Raw genomic sequence first — 19,939 nt, 5'->3', positions numbered from 1 at the left:
CAGTCGTTAAGTCTAAAGTCGTCATATATTTGGTAGACGTTATGTTCCTTAGAATTTCTTCAATAATAGGTAACGGATATACCGGATATTTAGTTATGGAGTTTAATTTACGATTGTCAATCTCGAAACGCCACCTTTTTGGATGTGTTAATGGATAGTCATTGTTTTTCTTACTTAAAACTACCGGGCTAGCATAACTACTTGAGATGGGCGTTATGATCTTTTTCTGTAACATATCTCTAATGTGCCATTCTGTAATTTTTTCTTTATTCTTATCATACCGGTATGCTTTGTGGCGAACTGGCATTGAATCTCCGGTGTCGATACTATGGTTAGTAACTTGAGTAAATCCTGGAATATCACTAAATAACGAAGCAAATTCACTTACCACTTGTCGGATTCTTTGTTGCTCTTCCTTAGCAGGTGATCAAGGTTTAACATTGGCGGTTCCGTTTTTTCTTCTCGAACTGGTTTCATCGTCAGCTTAAGGGACGCTTCATTAAAATCCAGCGTTGCTTCTGCCTCTGAAAGAAAATCTATCCCTAAGATAATATGTGCTTGCAGATTCTTTACTATAAAAAACATAATCTTTGCTTGTTCGTCCTTGATACGAACGTATAGCGGTAATTTACCTATGCACTTACATCTTTCTCCCTGCGCAGCTAACACTGTCGTATTATCCGAATTATATATGCGGTATTTCCAAAAATACTTCCTAAAAAAATCTTCTGCCACACAGGAACACTGCGCGCCTGTATCCAGGAGTGCGGTGGCTGGGATGTTATTTACCAACACTTCAATCTTCGGAAGAGTCAAATTTTTCACCATTACTGTGTTTAACTTGAAGGAAGAGGGGTTTTCTTGGCCTTCGGATTTCCGCACCCTCCCGTCAGCAGAAATCCGTTTTAGTTTAAATCCTTTTTTCTTTCAATGCTTTCCTTCTTTTTCCACTGGCCTTGAGACTTTTTTCCTGGATTGCTATTGAACTGTCGACATTCGCCGGCTGTTTTTGGATACTCGGGTTTCCTTGCCCACTGATTCGCTTTGCTTCCGTAGCCGTGTGCTTGAATTTGCTGTGGTCTTGGCTCACCAAATTGGTTTCGTTGTTGATATTGGCGTCTTCTTTCAATGTCCGCCGTTCTTCTACTTTCAAACTGGATTGCTAGCTCAAATAACTTTTACAGTGTAGTCGGATTCCTTAATTCAATAAAGTCTTGCACTTGGGGAAGTAACCTCGGCAAAATCACTTGAATTATCTCAGGATCCGGACGGTTTCCATACAAGAGTTTGAAGACGTGAATTTTTCTTAAAATAAAGGTGGAAAGATTTTCGATTCTTTGCTGATATATGCTGAAAAGTTCCGTTTCTAATTTCGCACGATCCCTTACGACAGGGAAGGCTTTTACTAAGGCAGTCTTGAAATTTTCGTAAGTATAGGTGGGACTTCCTGCTTGACCCAAGAGACTTCTGCCTATACATTTGAACCAATTAAGCGCTTGGCCCCTCAAAGCGCTAGTAGCTAAGGTGACTTTCTGGAACTCGTGCACGGGATACATCATGAAGTGATCCTCCAATTTTTCCAAAAAACTGGTTACCGGTGAGTTTCCATTAAATGTTGCTTCTGGTTTCATCGCTGCGCGCATGGTCTGGACGATGTAACCAAATCTTTCCAGCGCGGCAGTTGGCATTTCTGGATTTTGAGCCGCTTCTGCAGGAAGCATAGGTTCTTCTTGAAACTCGGCCATGGTTATTCTTCTTCGTTGGGCGCCACTATCAGGTTCAGTGTTTCTCCTTACTTGCTTGGGGAACATTCAAAGACCTGACTCGGAACAGGGAGCTTACTAAAGCTATGTTCAATAAATGTGGGAAGTAGACAAGATACACAGGAAGGGTATACGAAACCCTTTATTTTTCTCTCTTTACAATGATTTGCGGACTTCGGAATACAGAGACCAACCACTTGTGGTCTGAACGTAAGAATATAAAAATATTAACTAAACTCTAACTTAACTTTGGAATAATAAACAAGGGCCTACGTGGAAGATTGGCCATATATTAACAGGAAGCCGTATGTAGTACAGAGCACTGTTAACACTACAATACGTTTAAAATTATCAAGAGGATTAAACCTCTGGCCTGGAAGGCAACCAGCAACCGAGTAAAAACTGCTAAAGCAAGCGGCCTGCTTCTACTAACTCCTTCCTCTCTCTCGCTTGGCAAAAAGCCACAACTTAAGTACTTGGCGTTCGCCAGACAACTTTGCATAAACTCCTTCACGCTTATAATTCTGGCCGGAAGTAGAAAATAAGAAGTGATAGTAAAGATTTAAAATAAAATAAACGTTAGTAAAACTTAAGATCCTTACAGGCTAATTCCATGCTACATATCTGCAGCTTAGGCATCAGCCTCAAAGGCAGACTTCCACAAACTTTATGTAGTACCAAATAAAATTCTGCGAAAAATTGTAAATACCAGTTACCTGATTACACTGAACCACGGGGACTTGAAAATCGACCTTATAGCGGACCGCATTACTGAACTTAATAAGCGTTTCTTCCAAAAGTGGACGTGGTTGTAATGCTGCAAATTTTTCAGAAGTTCATAGTTACCAAATCATTCCAGTAGATATTGGGATCTATTGCTACTCTATATGATTAGAGATCCCAACTTCGGAACCTAACTTTGATTGTCGGCGTTCACTTGATTTCTTGCGAGGTGTGACTTTCGTCTCTTCTTCACTTTCCATCCGATTGGCACACATGCAGTACAGGAGACGATGGTCTTCCCAATTTTACCTCACTTACTTGACCTTTCTTGGAGTTTTACCTGCTAGCTCGTCAATCGTGTGCCGCCAGAGGCTTAATTCTCTTATCTAGCTTAAGGCCCCTTTTGGGGACATTTAAGCAAGTTAATAATCCGTATCCATATCTGGCGGCCGGTGAGGCTGTAATTATTCAGTAATTCCAAGTAACATGTATAATGGACATCTTAACTTCATGTATTCAAATATATTAATGTAATACAAAAATTAAGAATAACATTGCCATACATATGAATTATTAACATATTTTCATTGACAATATTTAAATATTGAGTACATTTGATATGATTTATTCGAAATATTTGCTACTCTCCATTCGTTCAGCCAGAAGTATTTCTTCTATTTTGAAAATTAATATTTTTTCAAATTAATCCCACTGAAACTTAGTCCTTTTTCTTACGTACGTCCTCGAATAATAAATTTTGAAACTTTCTAATTATTAATTTAAACTGTCTTGTTATTGAGTCAGCAAAATTTTACAATAGTAGCTGAGAACAGTTTAATTTCAGAGCCACATTAATTTTTAAACTGCCCAAGATTTCGATTTCTGTGCCTTTGAATTGTTGAAATCCTGAATGAACTTCCCCATTCTAATTAGATCTTTAATCTTCAATGCTGAATCATACCGGGGACTGGCTAAGGAATCTCAACGTATCAGAAACAGCAAACGGTTTCCCGTTCCTACAATATTATTCAAAGAAAAGGTAAGTCATCTTTTTAATTCACTAAATATTCCTAAATCTCGTACATTTTGATTTAAATGCGCTTTAAATACTTCAATGCTATCCATATTTACATCCAGATTTTAGTTAATTAGTTAGTAAAATAATAAAAAAAAATGGTAAAGCCTTTTGATGAAGTTAATTCAGGGTTCTTCAGCGCCCCCCCTTTTTTTGGGGGGGGGGAACTACCTTTCTAGACTGCATTCTTTAATGTTAGATGTTTGCAATTTCATACTGAACAATAGTATCTGACTTGCAGTCTGACGTAACCTAATTCTAGAAATATGGAAAAGTAGAATAGGTAATTCGAAAATACTTCATTGGGAATTCTATCATTACGATTGCCCGGGTCCGTACCCACTAAGTCAGGGGTTTTCAACCGGTGATACACGTAGCACTGGTGGTACGCAAGAGAAAAATAAATAGGTGGTACGCAAGAGAAAAATAGGTGGTACACAAAGCAGCAAAGTATTAAGTACAAAATTCAAAAGTTAAAACCCCAACATCTGGATTTTTTTCTCTTAACAGTCGTAAGTTTATGCGATCTGAGTTTTGTTCAAGAGTGGTGGTAGAAGTAGTACTTTGTAGTGGTGGTACTACAGGTTTTCAATTTTTGTTTAGGTGGTACTCGTTAGTCTAAAGGTTGAGAACCGCTGCACTAAGTTTCTGGTACAAATTTTTTCAAATTTCTTCATGCAAAGTAAGTTTTTAATTGACAATATACGATTTCCAAAATCAAAAGCACGGCATCTCCTCACACATTACCAGCAATTATTGATCCAAAATTGCCAGTCAAGAATGACAGCATTTCCACCAACATAGTAACGTCAGTGTATGTTTAGATGAAGAAATATTAACTGATATGTTAACAGGGATCTAAATAATGAAGGTGCATGATAGAAACAAATTGACTTAACAGCAACGTTTTGCAGAATATGGAGAAGTAGATTGCAGAAAAATTTATTTCAAGACTTTGGATAATTACACAAAATCATCGAAACTAATAATTCTTATTAGACCTTCGGAATTTTGTGCTTCTTGAATGTAGTTTATTGTAGTATGTATTTAAACAAAACACAACTCTAAACCTAATAAATATATTTTTAGATTATATCGTAAGTTATGTAAGGTAAACTTTTGATAAGATAAAATGCTTCGGAAAGTAATTTAGTCAAATTAATAGAATAAATGTAATCCAAAGTTGAAACATTCTGTTATAGAAAGAACTCATCTGTAGATTTATTACATAGACTTCCACGATTTATTATCTCTGAGGATTGTATATAGCAGGGTTTCTTAAATTTTTTTCAGTCGCGACCCCTTTTTATCACTGGGATTTTTTCGCGACCCCCAGTGCCCCATATAATATGTACGAAAATTTTGTGGGACCCCCATAAGAATTGCGCAAATGCGATACACGCGTGTGTGAAACTGTCAATTTTTTTCACTTGTACTGTAATATACTATTACAGTTTTAGGTCATTAACTTTCATTTTTAATTTTAAGACTTGGAACAATGTGAAAATTTTAAGTAACTTACGAAATGACAGCGTCATGTGCAAAGCAAGTAAAATGAACATTTCTATTATAAAAAGAATGCGTCGAAACGTTTCCCTTTTTTCTTTGTCTGTATTGTCTTATCTTTATCTATTTCAAGATACATCGTGTAAAAATATTTGGTAGTCGTAAAATTATTATAATAAGTTAAAGAAATATCAAAATTGCTAAATTTTTTGGCTACCTTCTACTGGGGATCGCGACCCACAGTTTAAGAAACACTGGTATACAGTAAGCTACAATACTAGTTTACAGAGAAAACTTAATCATCGAAAAGCGTGTAAAAGCTCAGAGCTTAAATCAAAACCCAGAAATTTTTATTGCATAGCAAGGTATCTGCAGAGCTGTTATATTTCGAAGATACCAGCTAAATATCTGAAAGCTATTGGGAAATAAATACATGGGAAGACTAGCATATGTCCTAGCATATGACCCAGTTTATAAACTTTAAGTGATCTTCTAGCAATAGGAAATCTCTCGCCAGTTTTCTCTAGGGGTACATACGCCCATGATACATTGCCCACCATTAAATTTCAGTGTGATATTCTTGTTTAATAGCTGTCATATTTTCAATGTAATGTCAATGAAGGTTTTAATACTATATTTACTTTTTATTTTGTTTATTGAAGTAACTATTGTATAAGACGTATTTCTCAGGATTAGAAAAATTTTGTAGTCGAAATTAGCTGATTGAAAATTTTTTCTCGCCAAAATCATGAAGCAGATATCCTGCAATAGAAAGATCTTGGCTCATGTTACGCTATAACCGGTCTCATTTCAGTGTTTCATATCAGTGCTCAGTAAGTGGTTTTACTCTAGTGATGACGCGTCAAGCGCCACATCAGTTTCTAGGGGCCAGAATAAGAAAAATGAGCTTGGCGTCTAATATTTTAAAGCAGTAGTCTCAAACTCAAATTGCATGCAGAATGAATGCTCGATATGGAAACGGCTGACAGACCAATTTTTTTTTTAATTTTTCAACTAAATTTGAAACTTTTAGCTTACTAAGCAGTTATCTAAACATATATAAAAATAATAAAGGAAAAATTGATAATTTAATTTCTATCTGAATTCTAAAGGTTGGTACCTGAAGCCAACAAAAGTTTTTACATTTTTGAAATTAAAGCGTATTGATAGCTAAACATTAAATTTTCAGGTTGATACTTCAAATAAATTTAACTAACTACTAAATTCTTTAAACTTAAAAGTATGAAAACTTGTTTTCGGGCAAGAAAAGAATAAACAGTAGCAGCATTATCTTTATTTGTTAAATTATTTGTTCTATTTGTACAGAAAAAATACACATGCTTTTATGTAAATAATAATGTATTGTAAATAATTATAAACTTTATTTCTTGCTACAAACATGTTCACATATAAATGTAGTCTCTAACAAAATGTTATTCTTACTGTAAAATTTCTGAATTGAGGGCATTTATCTCTTGACAAATACGAACGAATGATGATCAAATAAATTTTCCAACCTTTTAAAGATTTGTATTACATTGTAAATTAACTCTATTTGCAGAATTTATGGCGCAGTGTTCACATTTTTAATGGTGATAAATATTTAAAATCGGGCACCAAATCATTAAACATATTTCTCTAATTCTTCTGGTAATGCTACTTCTCTTGCAATCCTTTTCTTAAGTTTTGAGTGGTACTATTATTAAAGTGTTCAGTTTACATATTCTTATAAATTATATATGTTACCGTGAAAGACCGAAATTGGTGAATGTCGACTTTCACCAGAGAATATCAACATTCACCAAATACGTCGGTGAAAGACCGAATATTTCACTACATTTTTGTATATTCGGACCCTCACCGGTGTATGTCGACAATCACAGATATGCTCTGGTGAAAGTCGAAAAGAGAGGTCATAAAGTGCCATTATAGTTTAAGTTGTTGCAATAAATAAGATTTGAATCACATAATTTAGTAAGTTTTTTATTGCTGTTATTTTATTTTCTCATTTAGAATGTACTGTATAATTAAGTAAGTTTCTAACTTCTATTATTTTCCTTTCTCATTTTGAATGTATTGTGTGTTTTAGGTTCTCATGTTCTTAAGTTCTTATTTCAAGTGTCAAGTGCGTTTATTCGCGACTGAATTACGGAGAAGAAAATATAATATTGTTATATGTTCAACATTCACCATTAGTACATGGTGAATGTCGACATTGACCGGTGTAAGTCAGAAATAAGAGTATTTGGAAAATATTTCGGACATACACCAAGAGACTATATGAATGTTGACATTCACCGGTGAAAGTCGACATTCTCCAGATTTCGGTGTTTCACCGTAACATATATACAAGTAATTCACTGCTCTTTGAGCGACATGAATTTTCCTTTTTACTGCTTCAAATTGTATGCATGAAATATATTCTAGTATGTTAAATTTTGCATTTTGAATGAGAAACCTTTTTCTAAACCTTTTCTTCCTCATTTAGTTTCTTATCCGTGCTGGTTCAATAAAGGAGAATTCAGTGTCACGACTGACTCAGCATTATATGCAGAACGAGTAAGTAATTCTTTAAAAGCTGTTTAAAATTTCCAGTTATCCATCTAGGAAAATTTAAGCGAATGTTTGGAAATCGATTTTTTATGATTTATTCTTCAGACTGCATATTTTTACATAAAATCAATTTAAAAACATAAATTGATTCTTATAACAATTCGGCTATCATCATTATGTTACCATTTCTCAAAGCAAACCAATATTATTTTCTATTTTCATACCAAATAGCCGGTTCTTGAAAGCATTGCTATTCGGCAAGGCACAGTAAATACCAATGGCCGCATAGATAAAACTAGTTGAACATTAGGTGTACCATCTTGTTCAAACCCCACCGACAGGTTATCCTTATGGGGATTTTCCTAATTTTCTCGTGTATAACATGAGTACACATCAATTTTTTTTCATTAAAAAGTCTTCCACAAAGACATCCCTTTCCTTGGAAAGATAGTCTTGGTGAAACTTTACTGGAATCAAACTATCTACAAACAAAATTCATGCAAAAATCAAATCATCTAAGCTCTTTCTTTTTCTCATATCAAGTCAAATTGTTACCTTCTAATTTAGTCATTTAAAAGAAATAAAGGCACTACGTTATTAAAAATTTTTAATGTTCATTTTAATTTAGAGTAGATAACAGTTTTAAATTCTATACTCCATTCGAATATTTTCAAATTTTATGGCATTATCGTAATTAAGATTTTCTAATAAGGGTCTTTCCAAATTTATGTGTACTTTTAAATTTATGGAATCATATGAATCGGATTAATGTAATTAGAAATCTAGACTTAACAGTTCTTCCACTTATTAATACACATTTCTGAATATTTAAAAAATCTTGTAATTTAGACTATCATTAATATTAATTTCCCGATTTCTTTTACAGAGAGGGTCAATCAAGCGACTTTAGTTTCCAGATAAATATTTCTAGTGCAGCTTTCTTAATAGGGTAAGTAAATGATTTACGAACTGTTCTAAAATATTTGTATAAGAGGAAAAATGAATCTACACTTGATATAACCGTCCAAATTGGAAAGGAGACCACATAGATCGAGAGGATAAGATACCTGAACATGCATTAGTTTGACCTTTCTTCAAAAAGTCTGATAACTGGCTGCATTTGCAGCCGTTACCATGGCTTTCCTTAGATATATCTTAAAAACTAGTTAGTTTTCCTCAAGTGATTTACGAAGGCTCTCTTTAGACAAATATTCCTCGTATGGTTTACTCTAATTAACAAAAATAGGGGGATAATTACCCTAAAGAGCCAAAATATAACTCAATGACGCGTTGCACGAGCTTTGGCATACAAAACAGCTAAAACTCGTCTTGGCATGGATGCCACAAGTTCTTGGTAGATGACTGGAGACAGATTGTGCCAAATGTCTCAGCAGCGGTCGTGCAGTCGAGATATTCCGACATGTTGGTGTTTAAGTTCTGAGCTGCCGCTTCATGACATCCCAAATGTGTTTCAGTTGGGAAAAGAGGCGCCATGTAAGGGTGCAACCAATCTGCAGTTATGTTCAGGATGTCCGCAGCTTTCATGGACTGTTCCATCACAACTAGGATCCCAAAGCCATCCATGAAACGTGAAACGTTCCCCAAAGCATAATACTGCCACCGCCAGCCTGTGTATGGCCTCCTGTACAGGGTGAGAGCTTGACACGACCACTGATATGATGCATGAGAAATTGTGATTCATCCGACCAAGGCAAATGTCTTCCACTTGTCCATATCCAGTCTTTATGTCTCCGGGCCCTCTGTAGGCGTAACCGACAATGGCATTTGGTCAACAAAGGCACACGAGTGGAACTTCTGCTGCGCAATCCCATAGTCCAGCAGTGTCGGCTGAATTGTGTCCCGAAACACCTGCACTTTGACCTGCATTGTATTGGGCTGTCAGCTGAACCACTATCTGGCGCCGATTTTGCTGTACCAAGCGGGACAGTATCAGAGTCTCGGAGGTACTTGTTCCGACTCTTCGGGCCATTACAATCAGTCGCTTAGAGCAGAAGCCTTTCCCATCACTCACGAAAGTGCAAAAATGTTTCATTACCTTCTCAATCAGCAATTAAATACCATTCCCATTTAATCACATGTTTCGGTCATAATGTTTCGGCTCGTCAATGTAGTTTGACAAATCCAAGTAGAATTTTAATGTATCAATCCGTTTTCGTAAGCTGCTTACTTAAACTGAAATTCATCTTTGAACTTAATATAATTATGTGTACTATTTGATTAATATCCATTCACATAAAGTGAAAATTTATAACATATTCTTGATCATTGTTTTTATCATTTTGCTCTAACAGCGAATTTTGAAGTAGGCGGGAAGCATAATTCATCACAACTTTTCGAGGTGATGAATTTGACAAATATAACTGGAGAAGTTAACTCTACTAGTTTCTGTGGACCTTCTTAGATTTTTCCTTGGCACTGTAGAAGTTTACCAATGATTTAGTTTTTTTTCCTAGACTTTCACCATCAACCGAGTCTTTCACATCGTCTATCCGGTGCTTTAGCTGTCGTACCGAGGTAGGGAAGATTTTCACATGCCATCGGCAAGAAAATATCGCAAGGCATTAGATCGGTGATCTTACGATGTCCAAAACATACCTCATTATCCGAATCGAGAAGGCAAGTAAGCATTTTAGAAAATGGTGTTTAAGATGTTCTCACATGTATCTAAGTTTACGTCATCACGTTTGCTGCAAAATATCAGATACTTCTTCCACCTCAGCATCAGCCATTCCGACATGTCGAAGTTGAACCTTTTAGCCTATCGGTATGCCAAGTGCTGTGAATCTGCGATGAATAGAAATATTAATTTTATTTCCAGAGAATCATGTTCTAGTGTGTAGATGTTCCGTGTTCTAAAACGCTCTCTAATGGTCGAACACTAGTAGTTCAACCTGGGTTCAAATTCTGAATCGAATAAAGTTTCAGAAATGAAAGCTCACAACGGCTGAATGATAAAAACCTCTAAACACGAGTATTTTGAGGGGCTTTGAAAACTCTGGGCAGGTCGGCAAGAATGGGAGGTTTGGTTTTCCCTTGTGTAGCGTAAATACGAACCAGTTTCCCTTTGTCTTTTGCCCTCCAACAGTCAGAATGGTAAACACTGCTGAACAATTGGAATTCAACCCAGGTTCGATCCTAGGTGAAAAGTTTGACTACGTGGTAGACTTTCGTAGTTTCCCTCAATAGGCAAATAGTCTTAATTTAGCTTTTATATAATGTAATAATTCCAGATCTGTCTCAGTCCCAACGCTTGTTCACTTTGTCACTTAAGTGAACACGAAATCGTCAGTCGCAAACAATGAACACGAACCAACAGTAGAGCTTGCAAATTTACAAAACTCTCTCGGTTTGGGTTTGTCGGTAGTTTTTAATATAGATTAGTCCAAGATAATTAACCTAACAGCACAAAACATTTTATTAACGAAACTCAACATGTTTTACGTAATTTCCCCGTATAGCAGTGGCCATGGAAAATCTTATCAAATATTTTACTTGCTCATTCTACAAAATTCATGAATTAAGTTATATTTCTGCATCGGCGCGCGGCAAGATTGACACCCATATGCTAAAGATGGAACACTACTACCTTTTGTACCATTTTGTTGGTGAAGGATAATCGTTCTGTGCTTTCTTCTTGTATAAGCAGGCCCACCAACAGCCGAGAGGTAAAATCGTTGAACACTGGTGGTTCTGACCTTGGTTCGATTCCAAGCGAAGACACTGGCCGCGTGGTAGTTTTTGTAATGTTTCTTATGTGTAACGTGCATACCAGCCAGTTTGCCTTAAAAAATTCTGGCATCCTTCCCATTAGGCAGATAGCCCTAGTATGCTTTGTCATAATCTACCGAACCAAACCCTAGCGTAAGTAACTTTTCAAATTGGTTCACTGCCGTCTGTAGTAATGAGAAGGTGTTTATTTAGGAACATTGTATCCATTGGTGTTTCTGAACAGACGCTGCGTATCTAAAGCGCAATATTTTTTTGCTACTGGTGCCACGGTTTTGAGCAACTCGACACCTCTAATGAGTATTTTAGAAATGACTTATTTTTTGTGCTGCCAAATAAAAAATTAAATATTCTTGTTATATTTGTTAATTTTTTTTTATATTTATAAAAGTCCCAGCTCTTTCTTCAACATTACTATATATTACTCTATATGTCAAACCCGGCTTTCAATGAGTATATTGTTTCTGTGTTGCAAATTGTTAATTACATAAATCGTCTCGTTTTGTTCTATATTGTGACTCTAAAAAAATTACAAAATGTCTTTTAATATATAAATGCCGTAGTTGTACACTTATTAGAATGTCTGTCAACGTCAGTGTGATGAAACATTGGTAGATTAACTGTTTCCTTAATGCCTTTCACATTTGCAGAATGTCTTCTTTAGTTAGCGATTTCAATTCCAGTCTACTTTTTCATTCAAAATTCGAATAGTTTGTTTTCCATAGATGCTGGTACGTTCATTTTTAATGTAGGTTGGTTTCAGCATAAAATTTTCATTCCCGTCACACTTTGCAGACGTTAATGCGCTTGGAAGAAAAGGAATTTGTCTGATAATCTTCATAATCAATAGTTCTACTTAATTGATATCAGGGCTGCTGTTCTGATTAAATTTTAATTTCACCATAAATGCGTGTTTTTTAACTGAATCTTAAAAATTTTTATCTGATTTATACTACTATTTCTTGCAGAAACATAAAATTCATTTCTCAGATGCGGAAAGACATAGCTCTCTTACAACAGTTGGACGTGCAGTACATTTGTGACTTGAGATTAAGAGATCCAAGCAAAGATATTCCTCAATTGTATGTTAGTTTGAGATTTCCCTTCTGATCAAGTAAAGAATCCAACTCATGTGTTCTAATTCTGGTTTATTTTGCAGCTCTCATTCTAATAGTGCTTACAAGCAAAATTATGAAGTCTTCAAAACTGCACACTTGCCTTATCCAGGTGAGCAGCTGAGATACGTACCTGAATATTGATATAATATTTACATATTTTCCTGTCGACAGTGAAAATCCTGCCAAAACTGCGCCCACTATTCCGGTTGAAGCTTGAAGAAATATTGTTTTTTAGTTAGGGAATTCTAGATCTCTTTATTTAGATTATCAACAGATGCAAGCAATGAATATAAGAAACTTTAATAAATATGAGCTCAATCTTTGAGACAATCTGGCGATTATTAAGAGAGTCAATTACTGCGCAGTCCAAAAATCCTTATGTCGCTTAAAATAGCAAAACCTTTCTTTTTATTATGGATACGAATTTAAGTGATGTTCTGTAGTACCTTTTACTGCGGCATTTTGCTAAATTCTACTCTTTAAATGTTTGTAGTGTGCTTACCAGTGCAGCTAGTCCCTTAGCTTCAGAAATACTCCACACTTGCTGTTCTGCAGAAAACATGTACCACTTTCTTGATTTCCTCAATGCAAGGGAAAAAAAGCAGTTAATTTAAAACCTTCACAAAAAATAAATGGACTTTCTAAGGATCAGGGTTGTTTAAAAGAAAAGCTATCTTATACGAGTTTGACATAGCGAATATCCATAATTGGAGCAAAACTTCACTATTTAGTGACAACTTTTATTCATCGAAAATAGTCGACGGAAAAATACCTAAGTACCGATTAAACTTTCTCGTGAAGCTAATTGAAAATTTAACCCTAAAGAAATACTTTATAAATCACCGTTTAATACTTTGTCTCAATTAGGAACACTCATTCACGACTGTAATAACATAAATGTGGAGCAATATATCTCAGCTTATTAATGGGGCAGTTTTAACATATACTTACAAATGATAGATAAGGATAGTTCTTATCGACATACCTATATTAAAGTAATTTGCTTACAAGATTCCAAAGTACTTTCATTGTCAGCTAAGATTTCCTAAACGTTTTCTGCTTGCCCACGTGTTTTCTCAGCTGGATAATAAGAATTAATAAATTTTGAACTGTGTAAACATTACCTCTGGATAAAATGTCACTTTTTCTGATACAACATTCAGAAATAATTAAATTTAATATGTTATGAAAATTTCAACTCCGTGCTTTTTATTGTATCAAAATTATGATTTTGGTGTGCAATATTAATCAAAAATAGTTATGTATACGTATGAATTTTACGACGTGAATATATTCTTATTAGTATTAAGGAAATAACTTGCATTTATGGGATTTGAAAACAAGTATTGCTGTTGTCCAAATATAATTATGCTTATCGCATGATTACTCTGAAACTGTTGGTCAGAATTAGAAATCTTAGATCAGTTGTACGAAATCCATGCTAGTATAAAATTACTAAATATTATGGTTCTGGCATAAAACTTTTAAAATTACGTTTAATTTAATTTTAAAAAAATCAAGTTGATTTCTTAAATTTTTCTAAGGTAGGAGTCTAAAGGTAGCAAATACAGTATAAAAGGACATAGAAATATGTATACAGAATTTTCTAATCACAATCCGGATGGTTCTAAAGATATTGAGCTTTAAAATGTACCGAATCTTGGACATATTTTAATATTTTAGACACCTGAACTCTTAAAAAGTTTAAAAAGAACCCAGTTTGTAAGGATGGTCAGGTTGAGACAATATATTAAAATACTGTAAAAGAGACAACTCCTCACGTCTCAAACGGAGTGATGGCTCGTGACAGTCAACATAAAGGCTCTGCACAGGAGATGTCCTGAGGGCTCCAGAACAAATCCGCAGAGCCTGATGATGAACAGGATCGAGTTTTAACAACACTGAAGATCGGGCAGATCCGTAAACAACTGAGCCGTAGTTCAGTTTAGAGCGAATTAGAGCTCTGTAAATGCGAAGCATGGAGCAACGCTCTGCATCCCAGGAGGTGTTCGCCAGGACTTTTAAAATATTTAAAACTTTGGTACACTTTTTTCTCAAGTTTACGACATGAGGAAGGAAAGTCAATTTTCGGTCGAACATCACCCCTAAAAATTTTACTCTAGGTGCATCTGGAATTATAGACCCATTGAGGTATAATTCAGGCTCAGGATGGAGACCTCGCTTTTTACAAAAATGCACGCACACAGTCTTCTGTTTTGAAAACGTAAATCCTTGTCTTTTTGCCCATTCCTGGATCCTGTTCAAAGCGATCTGGAGCTGCCTCTCTACATGTCTCATATCCGCACCTCGACAGCTAATTTGTAGATCATCAACATATAAAGATCCTGAAATGGTGGGAGGAAGTTCTTTTAATACAGAATTTATTTTTAGGCTGAACAGAGTTACACTAAGCACACAGCCTTGAGGCACACCCTCTTGCTGTTCAAAAATATCTGAAAAAACAGAGCCAATCCTTACTTGAAAAGTCCTAGTATTCAAGAAATTCTGTATGAAAATTGGTAGGTTGCCGCGGAAGCCACTCTCGTGAAGATCCCGAAGTATACCGTATCTCCATGCCTTATCACAAGCTTTCTCAATATCAAAGAATACCGAGACAAGGTGACTTCTTCTTACAAAAGCTTTTCGAATGGATGTCTCTAAGAGGAGCATATTATCTACGGTAGTCCTCCCCTTTCGAAAACCACTTTGATAAGGCGATATAATATTATTCTTTTCCAAGAAGTAGACTAGGCAGCTGTTTACCATTTTTTCAAACAGCTTGCATAGGCAACTCGTAAGGGCAATTGGCCGATAGTTGGAGGGATTCTTTGGATCTTTCCCTGGCTTAGCAATAGGAATTGCAACAGCTCTCCTCCATGCGCTGAGAAAAGTACGCTCCTTCCACACTCTATTGTAAAGCGTGAGAAGGGCATTCAGTGACTTTAGGACAGGTGCTTTAGCATCTCGTAATTCACGCCATCAAGGCCCGGAGAAGACCTATGTGTCTGTAACAAAGCTCTCTTTAACTCTAGCACAGTAAAATCTCTATTATAAGGCTCAAAGTTGGAAGAGTTGAAAGCGATGGGATTTTTCTCAGAGCGTTGCTTGATAGAAAGAAATGCAGGTGAGTAATTTCGGCTGGAAGAAACGGTAACAAATGTCTCACCAATAGTATTCGCAGTTTCTTCTATACAGCTAATCATTCGGCCATCTTTTTCCAAAAAGGAAAGTGAGTGGTCCTTATATATTCCGCATGCTTTTCGAACTCTTTCCCAAACCCGCTTACTAGGCGTAGAGGATGTTATTGACGACACATAGGAAATCCAAGAATTTCTTTGGCTCTGCCTTCTTACTTTTCGTGCATTTGCTTTGGCTCTTTTAAATACTATAAGGTTTCGCAGAGTAGGAAATCTACGAAAAATACCCCATGCTTTTTTCTGTTTTTTCAGTGCTTCATGACAGTCGCGATTCCACCATGGTTTCGAATATTTTAGTAGTTTTCCTGAAGTTCTAGGAATGGAAAGCATAGCTGCCTGAATAATAGTATTAGTAACAGCTTCAACAGCATCATCGATATGCACATCTTCTACCATTTGATCTGTGAGCTCTGCAATGGAAGAGGAATTCAAATATGAAAAAAACCTTTTAAATCGAGAAACTTAGAGGTATTTTTTTTGCCATAACTTTAGCTCTAGAGCGAGTTCTCACTTGAGATTTATTTCAAATTGCTTGTAACCTAATTTTATTATTAACAGGATGAAAAATTTCGAATATTTAAAAGCAACTAATCCATTAATGTCCCACGTGTGTACATTTGCTCTGAAAGGAAAGTTAAAATATCCAGAAAATATAATAATGAAACAATAAGTTCATAGTTGCTTGCAATTTGTTGGCAGTTATAAATTACTACTACTACTACTCAGTGACCTAGCAGCCCTAATGGGCTGCTAGGCCACTGAGTTCCCGAAATCCCGAAATCTGCTTTCTTAACCGTGGGCCCCGGGTAAGCATATGCCCAGAACAAGTGGTCAGCTTAAAATCGCAGGACTTCCTGTGTTTAGTCCCCAAGCGAACATGGTACTGATTTTATCAACCCAAGTCATGGAAATCAAGAGGTGAAAAGCTGAGTCGAGCTTGCCCAGCCCGGGAATCGAGCCCCGGACCTGTTGTGCTGCTGCGCGATGCGCTAGCCCCTGAACCACCGGGCCTCCAATTATAAATTAAGTTGCAAATAAATACTATAATTAATAGATAGAAAAGAGTACTTCAAAACTTTTCTCCGCACCTCTTTATCCGAAGTCCCTCCCCTTAGGCAGATAGCCCTCGAGGCTTTGCCATAATTAAGTAACCTAACCTAACGAACCCTCGTGAACATTGCTATTACTGCAACGAACTGCTTGAAACTCAAACGTTTAATTGATTTAATAGGGATGCATTATTGTAACTGCAAAAGAGAACTTTCCTTTACCTTACTCAACCGACGTGAACAATTCCAAGAACTGTATTGGCGTATTTATCAAGTCCATTTGGTATCCAATTTAGACACAAGTAAATCTGTTATTTCATGGTCACCAGTAAATCTATATAAATTATTCACAGGCTTAAGTAATCTCCGATTCGTTCCAAACTGTGATTATTGAATGAAGTGATTTAGAAATAGATGCTTGGTTCATAAAAACTCTAATAATATATTCCCCATAACTGCGAAAAATATTCTTTTAACTGTTAATCCAGTTTAATTTTGATGATTGACGGCAACTTCAACTTCATTTGCGGAGCTTTTGCAACTACTTTTCTGTGTTACCTCACCATACCACAGCATCCTAAAAGCTGGCAGAGTAAGGGACACACAAGGCGAAGACCGACGTGTTATCAATTTCAGCGCAGAGTCATATGGTATAACCCAGAGTTTACTCTCAAATTACTGATCTGAAACAAAAATTAGTATTTCCTAATAATTTATATAATTTAATAACGTGCGTAATTTTACTCAAGAATTTGAGTTTAGCAATTATAGTTTCTGTATCATTAATAACTAAGATACGTTTTTACTAATGTTAGTTATGCACTTTGTTATAATCACTTACTTTTCTTTCTACAGCTATCACTTTTTTCAGCAACTACCATATAGCAAGAAACCCTCTAATAATGTTCGACTGGAATTTGGTAAGTTTCAATTAAACTTCGAGTATTAAATATTTGAAATAAGATTTTCAATTTCGCTTAAAAATGTGGCATTTAACTTACACTGGTGTGCAAAAATTAAGGACGAGATGGTTTTTTCAATATAACTTTGTACAAAAGCTTTCCAAATCAACACATTTAATACCGTAAGATCCCCAATACGTAAGGTCATGAGTAATGTAAGCAACACTTACTAAAAGAGAAATCAGAGGGATAAAAAGAAGCTTTATTGAAAAAATAGCATGGAGCGCAATGCGACTGAAGGCCGAAACATCCCTGTGATGGGTGTCCAGCAAAAAACATCCGGTCTTTAATAGGGGATATGATCTCCCCTGACTGCTAGGCAGGTTTCGCAGCGTCTGCCCATGCTGAGAATGAGGGTGGCAATGAGTTGTTGAGGCATTGCTGCCCATTCGTCTTGCAGCGCCAATCGAAGCTCCGGAATCGTTACTGGTGGTAAGGTACGAGCTGCCAAGCGTCTGCCTAGAAAATCCCATACATGCTCGATGGGATTGAGATGCGGAGATCGTGCCGGCCAATCCATGCGTTCAATATCCTCACTCTCTAAGAGCTGTTCGGCAGCTACTGTGCGAAGACATGGTGCATTGTCGTCCATGAAAAGGAACCGCGGACCCATAGCGCCTCTAAAAAGACGCACATATGGAAGAAGAATCTCGTTACAATAACGGGTCCCGTTGACTGAACCTGCGTCGAAGATGTGAAGGTCTGTACGACTACCAAGCATGATGCCTCCCTAAACGAGAACACCGCCACCTCCATACCTGTCCCTTTCAATGATGTTCGAGGGATGATTGCGGCTTCCCCGCTCTCTCCAGATGAGTATGCGATGAGAATCGCTACTCAGACTGAATCTGCTCTTATCTGTAAAGAGTACTCGTTCCCATTCATTGTCTTTCCAATTCCGGTGTTCGCGGCACCACAGAGAACGCCTTCTCCGATGGGCAGGCGTTAGAGGTACACACCGTACAGGGCGTCGTGCAAACAGACCACCACCGTGCAGTCTTCTGGCCACGGTAAAACGCGATATCGGTCGTCCAGTCGCCTGTGTCGTGTGTCTAGCGATTTCTCCCGCTGTCTGCCGCCTGTTTCTTCTGGCCTGTAAGGCAATATACCGGTCATCTGCGGGTGTGGTTCCTCGTGGACGACCACTACTAAACCCCCGGATAGCTATTCCTGTAGTTTGAAATTGTCTCCAAAGTCGTGAAACGATGCTGTGAGTAATTCCGAACTCTGCAGCCACACTTGTCACAATGCGGCCTTCCTCCAACTTCCTAATGATTCGACCTCGCGTAAAAGCAGCCAGATGTCGTCTAACAGAATGATTATTCTCCATTTCTCGCTGAGGCAGCAACTCGGTGTGATTTTAACTGCTATACGGCGTGCAATCTCTTTGCCAGAAATACTGATCTTACACCGACAAAATACTTTATACTACTCAGACACTCCCTCATTACGTCTACCTGCATATCTGCGCATATGGTACCGTACATCACCTTACTTAATCTTCTGATTGGTCTTTCTGTCCGCTCTGCCTCTTCGTTCAGCTGATATGCTAATTTTTCGACTTCGTCCTTAATTTTTGCACACCAGTGTACTGCTCTATTTAAATACTTGATCAATTTATTTCTGCAGACTAGGAAGACTAGGTGATAGTTCCTTAGTTGTTTTAGCCTGTCTAACCAATGAATTATGAAATATATTCATATCTTCTAACTTTTATTAATCGAAATACCTCTTTAAAGTAATATCGACAGCTTAGATTGTTTTAAGTGAATTTCTAAAGTGAACTGATAAGTCCATAAATTTGAATCTCTTTAAGCTATGTAATTAATAATGAAAATTGAACTTAATTGCAGTATTTTAAATTATAAGGTGATTGTCGCATATTTTTATGACTATTTCTCACGATTCCTAGTTCAGTGCAGTGCTAAATACTTTCAGGTATCTCCACGCTTTGAAGTGGCATTGCCTGACATAGACTATATGACACTTTATCAAGTAGACTTTACAAAGTACCAGGTAAGCAATTTAATTTCATGCAGGTTTTTTAGTTTATTCGGGATATGTGCGTATAGTTAATTAGAAATGAAATCCATATTTTCAAAAATCTCAATTCCGAAAGGAGTACGTTTAAACAAATCAAACTTTCGGTGTACTTTTAGCTAAATTATACATGAATAAAATTTTGCATGGATTGCAATATTTCAGCTTCCCGTTCTTTTCGCAAAATTCTAAGAATACTTCAATCT

At 36.5% G+C, this 19,939-nt stretch overlaps 1 protein-coding gene and 1 long non-coding RNA gene across 2 annotated transcripts in view; one reads left to right on the top strand and one right to left on the bottom strand.

Moving 5' to 3' along the window:
• LOC146993560 (uncharacterized) overlaps positions 1-19,939 on the bottom strand; it is an 88,618-nt gene that overhangs the window by 51,389 nt on the left and 17,290 nt on the right. The gene's annotated exons all lie outside the window — the stretch shown is intronic.
• Positions 1-19,939, top strand: part of LOC146993561 (phosphatidylinositol-3,5-bisphosphate 3-phosphatase MTMR14-like) — a 59,874-nt gene that overhangs the window by 39,341 nt on the left and 594 nt on the right. Inside the window, exons 5-10 of the mRNA XM_085827705.1 lie at positions 3,420-3,525; positions 7,556-7,626; positions 12,336-12,449; positions 12,527-12,594; positions 17,587-17,651; positions 19,632-19,709. Coding sequence (XP_085683831.1) covers positions 3,420-3,525; positions 7,556-7,626; positions 12,336-12,449; positions 12,527-12,594; positions 17,587-17,651; positions 19,632-19,709 — 502 coding nt within the window. The remainder of the gene's footprint in view (positions 1-3,419; positions 3,526-7,555; positions 7,627-12,335; positions 12,450-12,526; positions 12,595-17,586; positions 17,652-19,631; positions 19,710-19,939) is intronic.

Source organism: Stegodyphus dumicola, chromosome 12 (genome assembly GCF_044657685.1).
Source record: "Stegodyphus dumicola isolate Sdum_Otavi_A_Nest chromosome 12, ASM4465768v1".
Classification (NCBI taxonomy): Eukaryota; Metazoa; Arthropoda; class Arachnida; order Araneae; family Eresidae; genus Stegodyphus; species Stegodyphus dumicola.
This window is presented reverse-complemented; position numbering and strand designations above follow the sequence as displayed.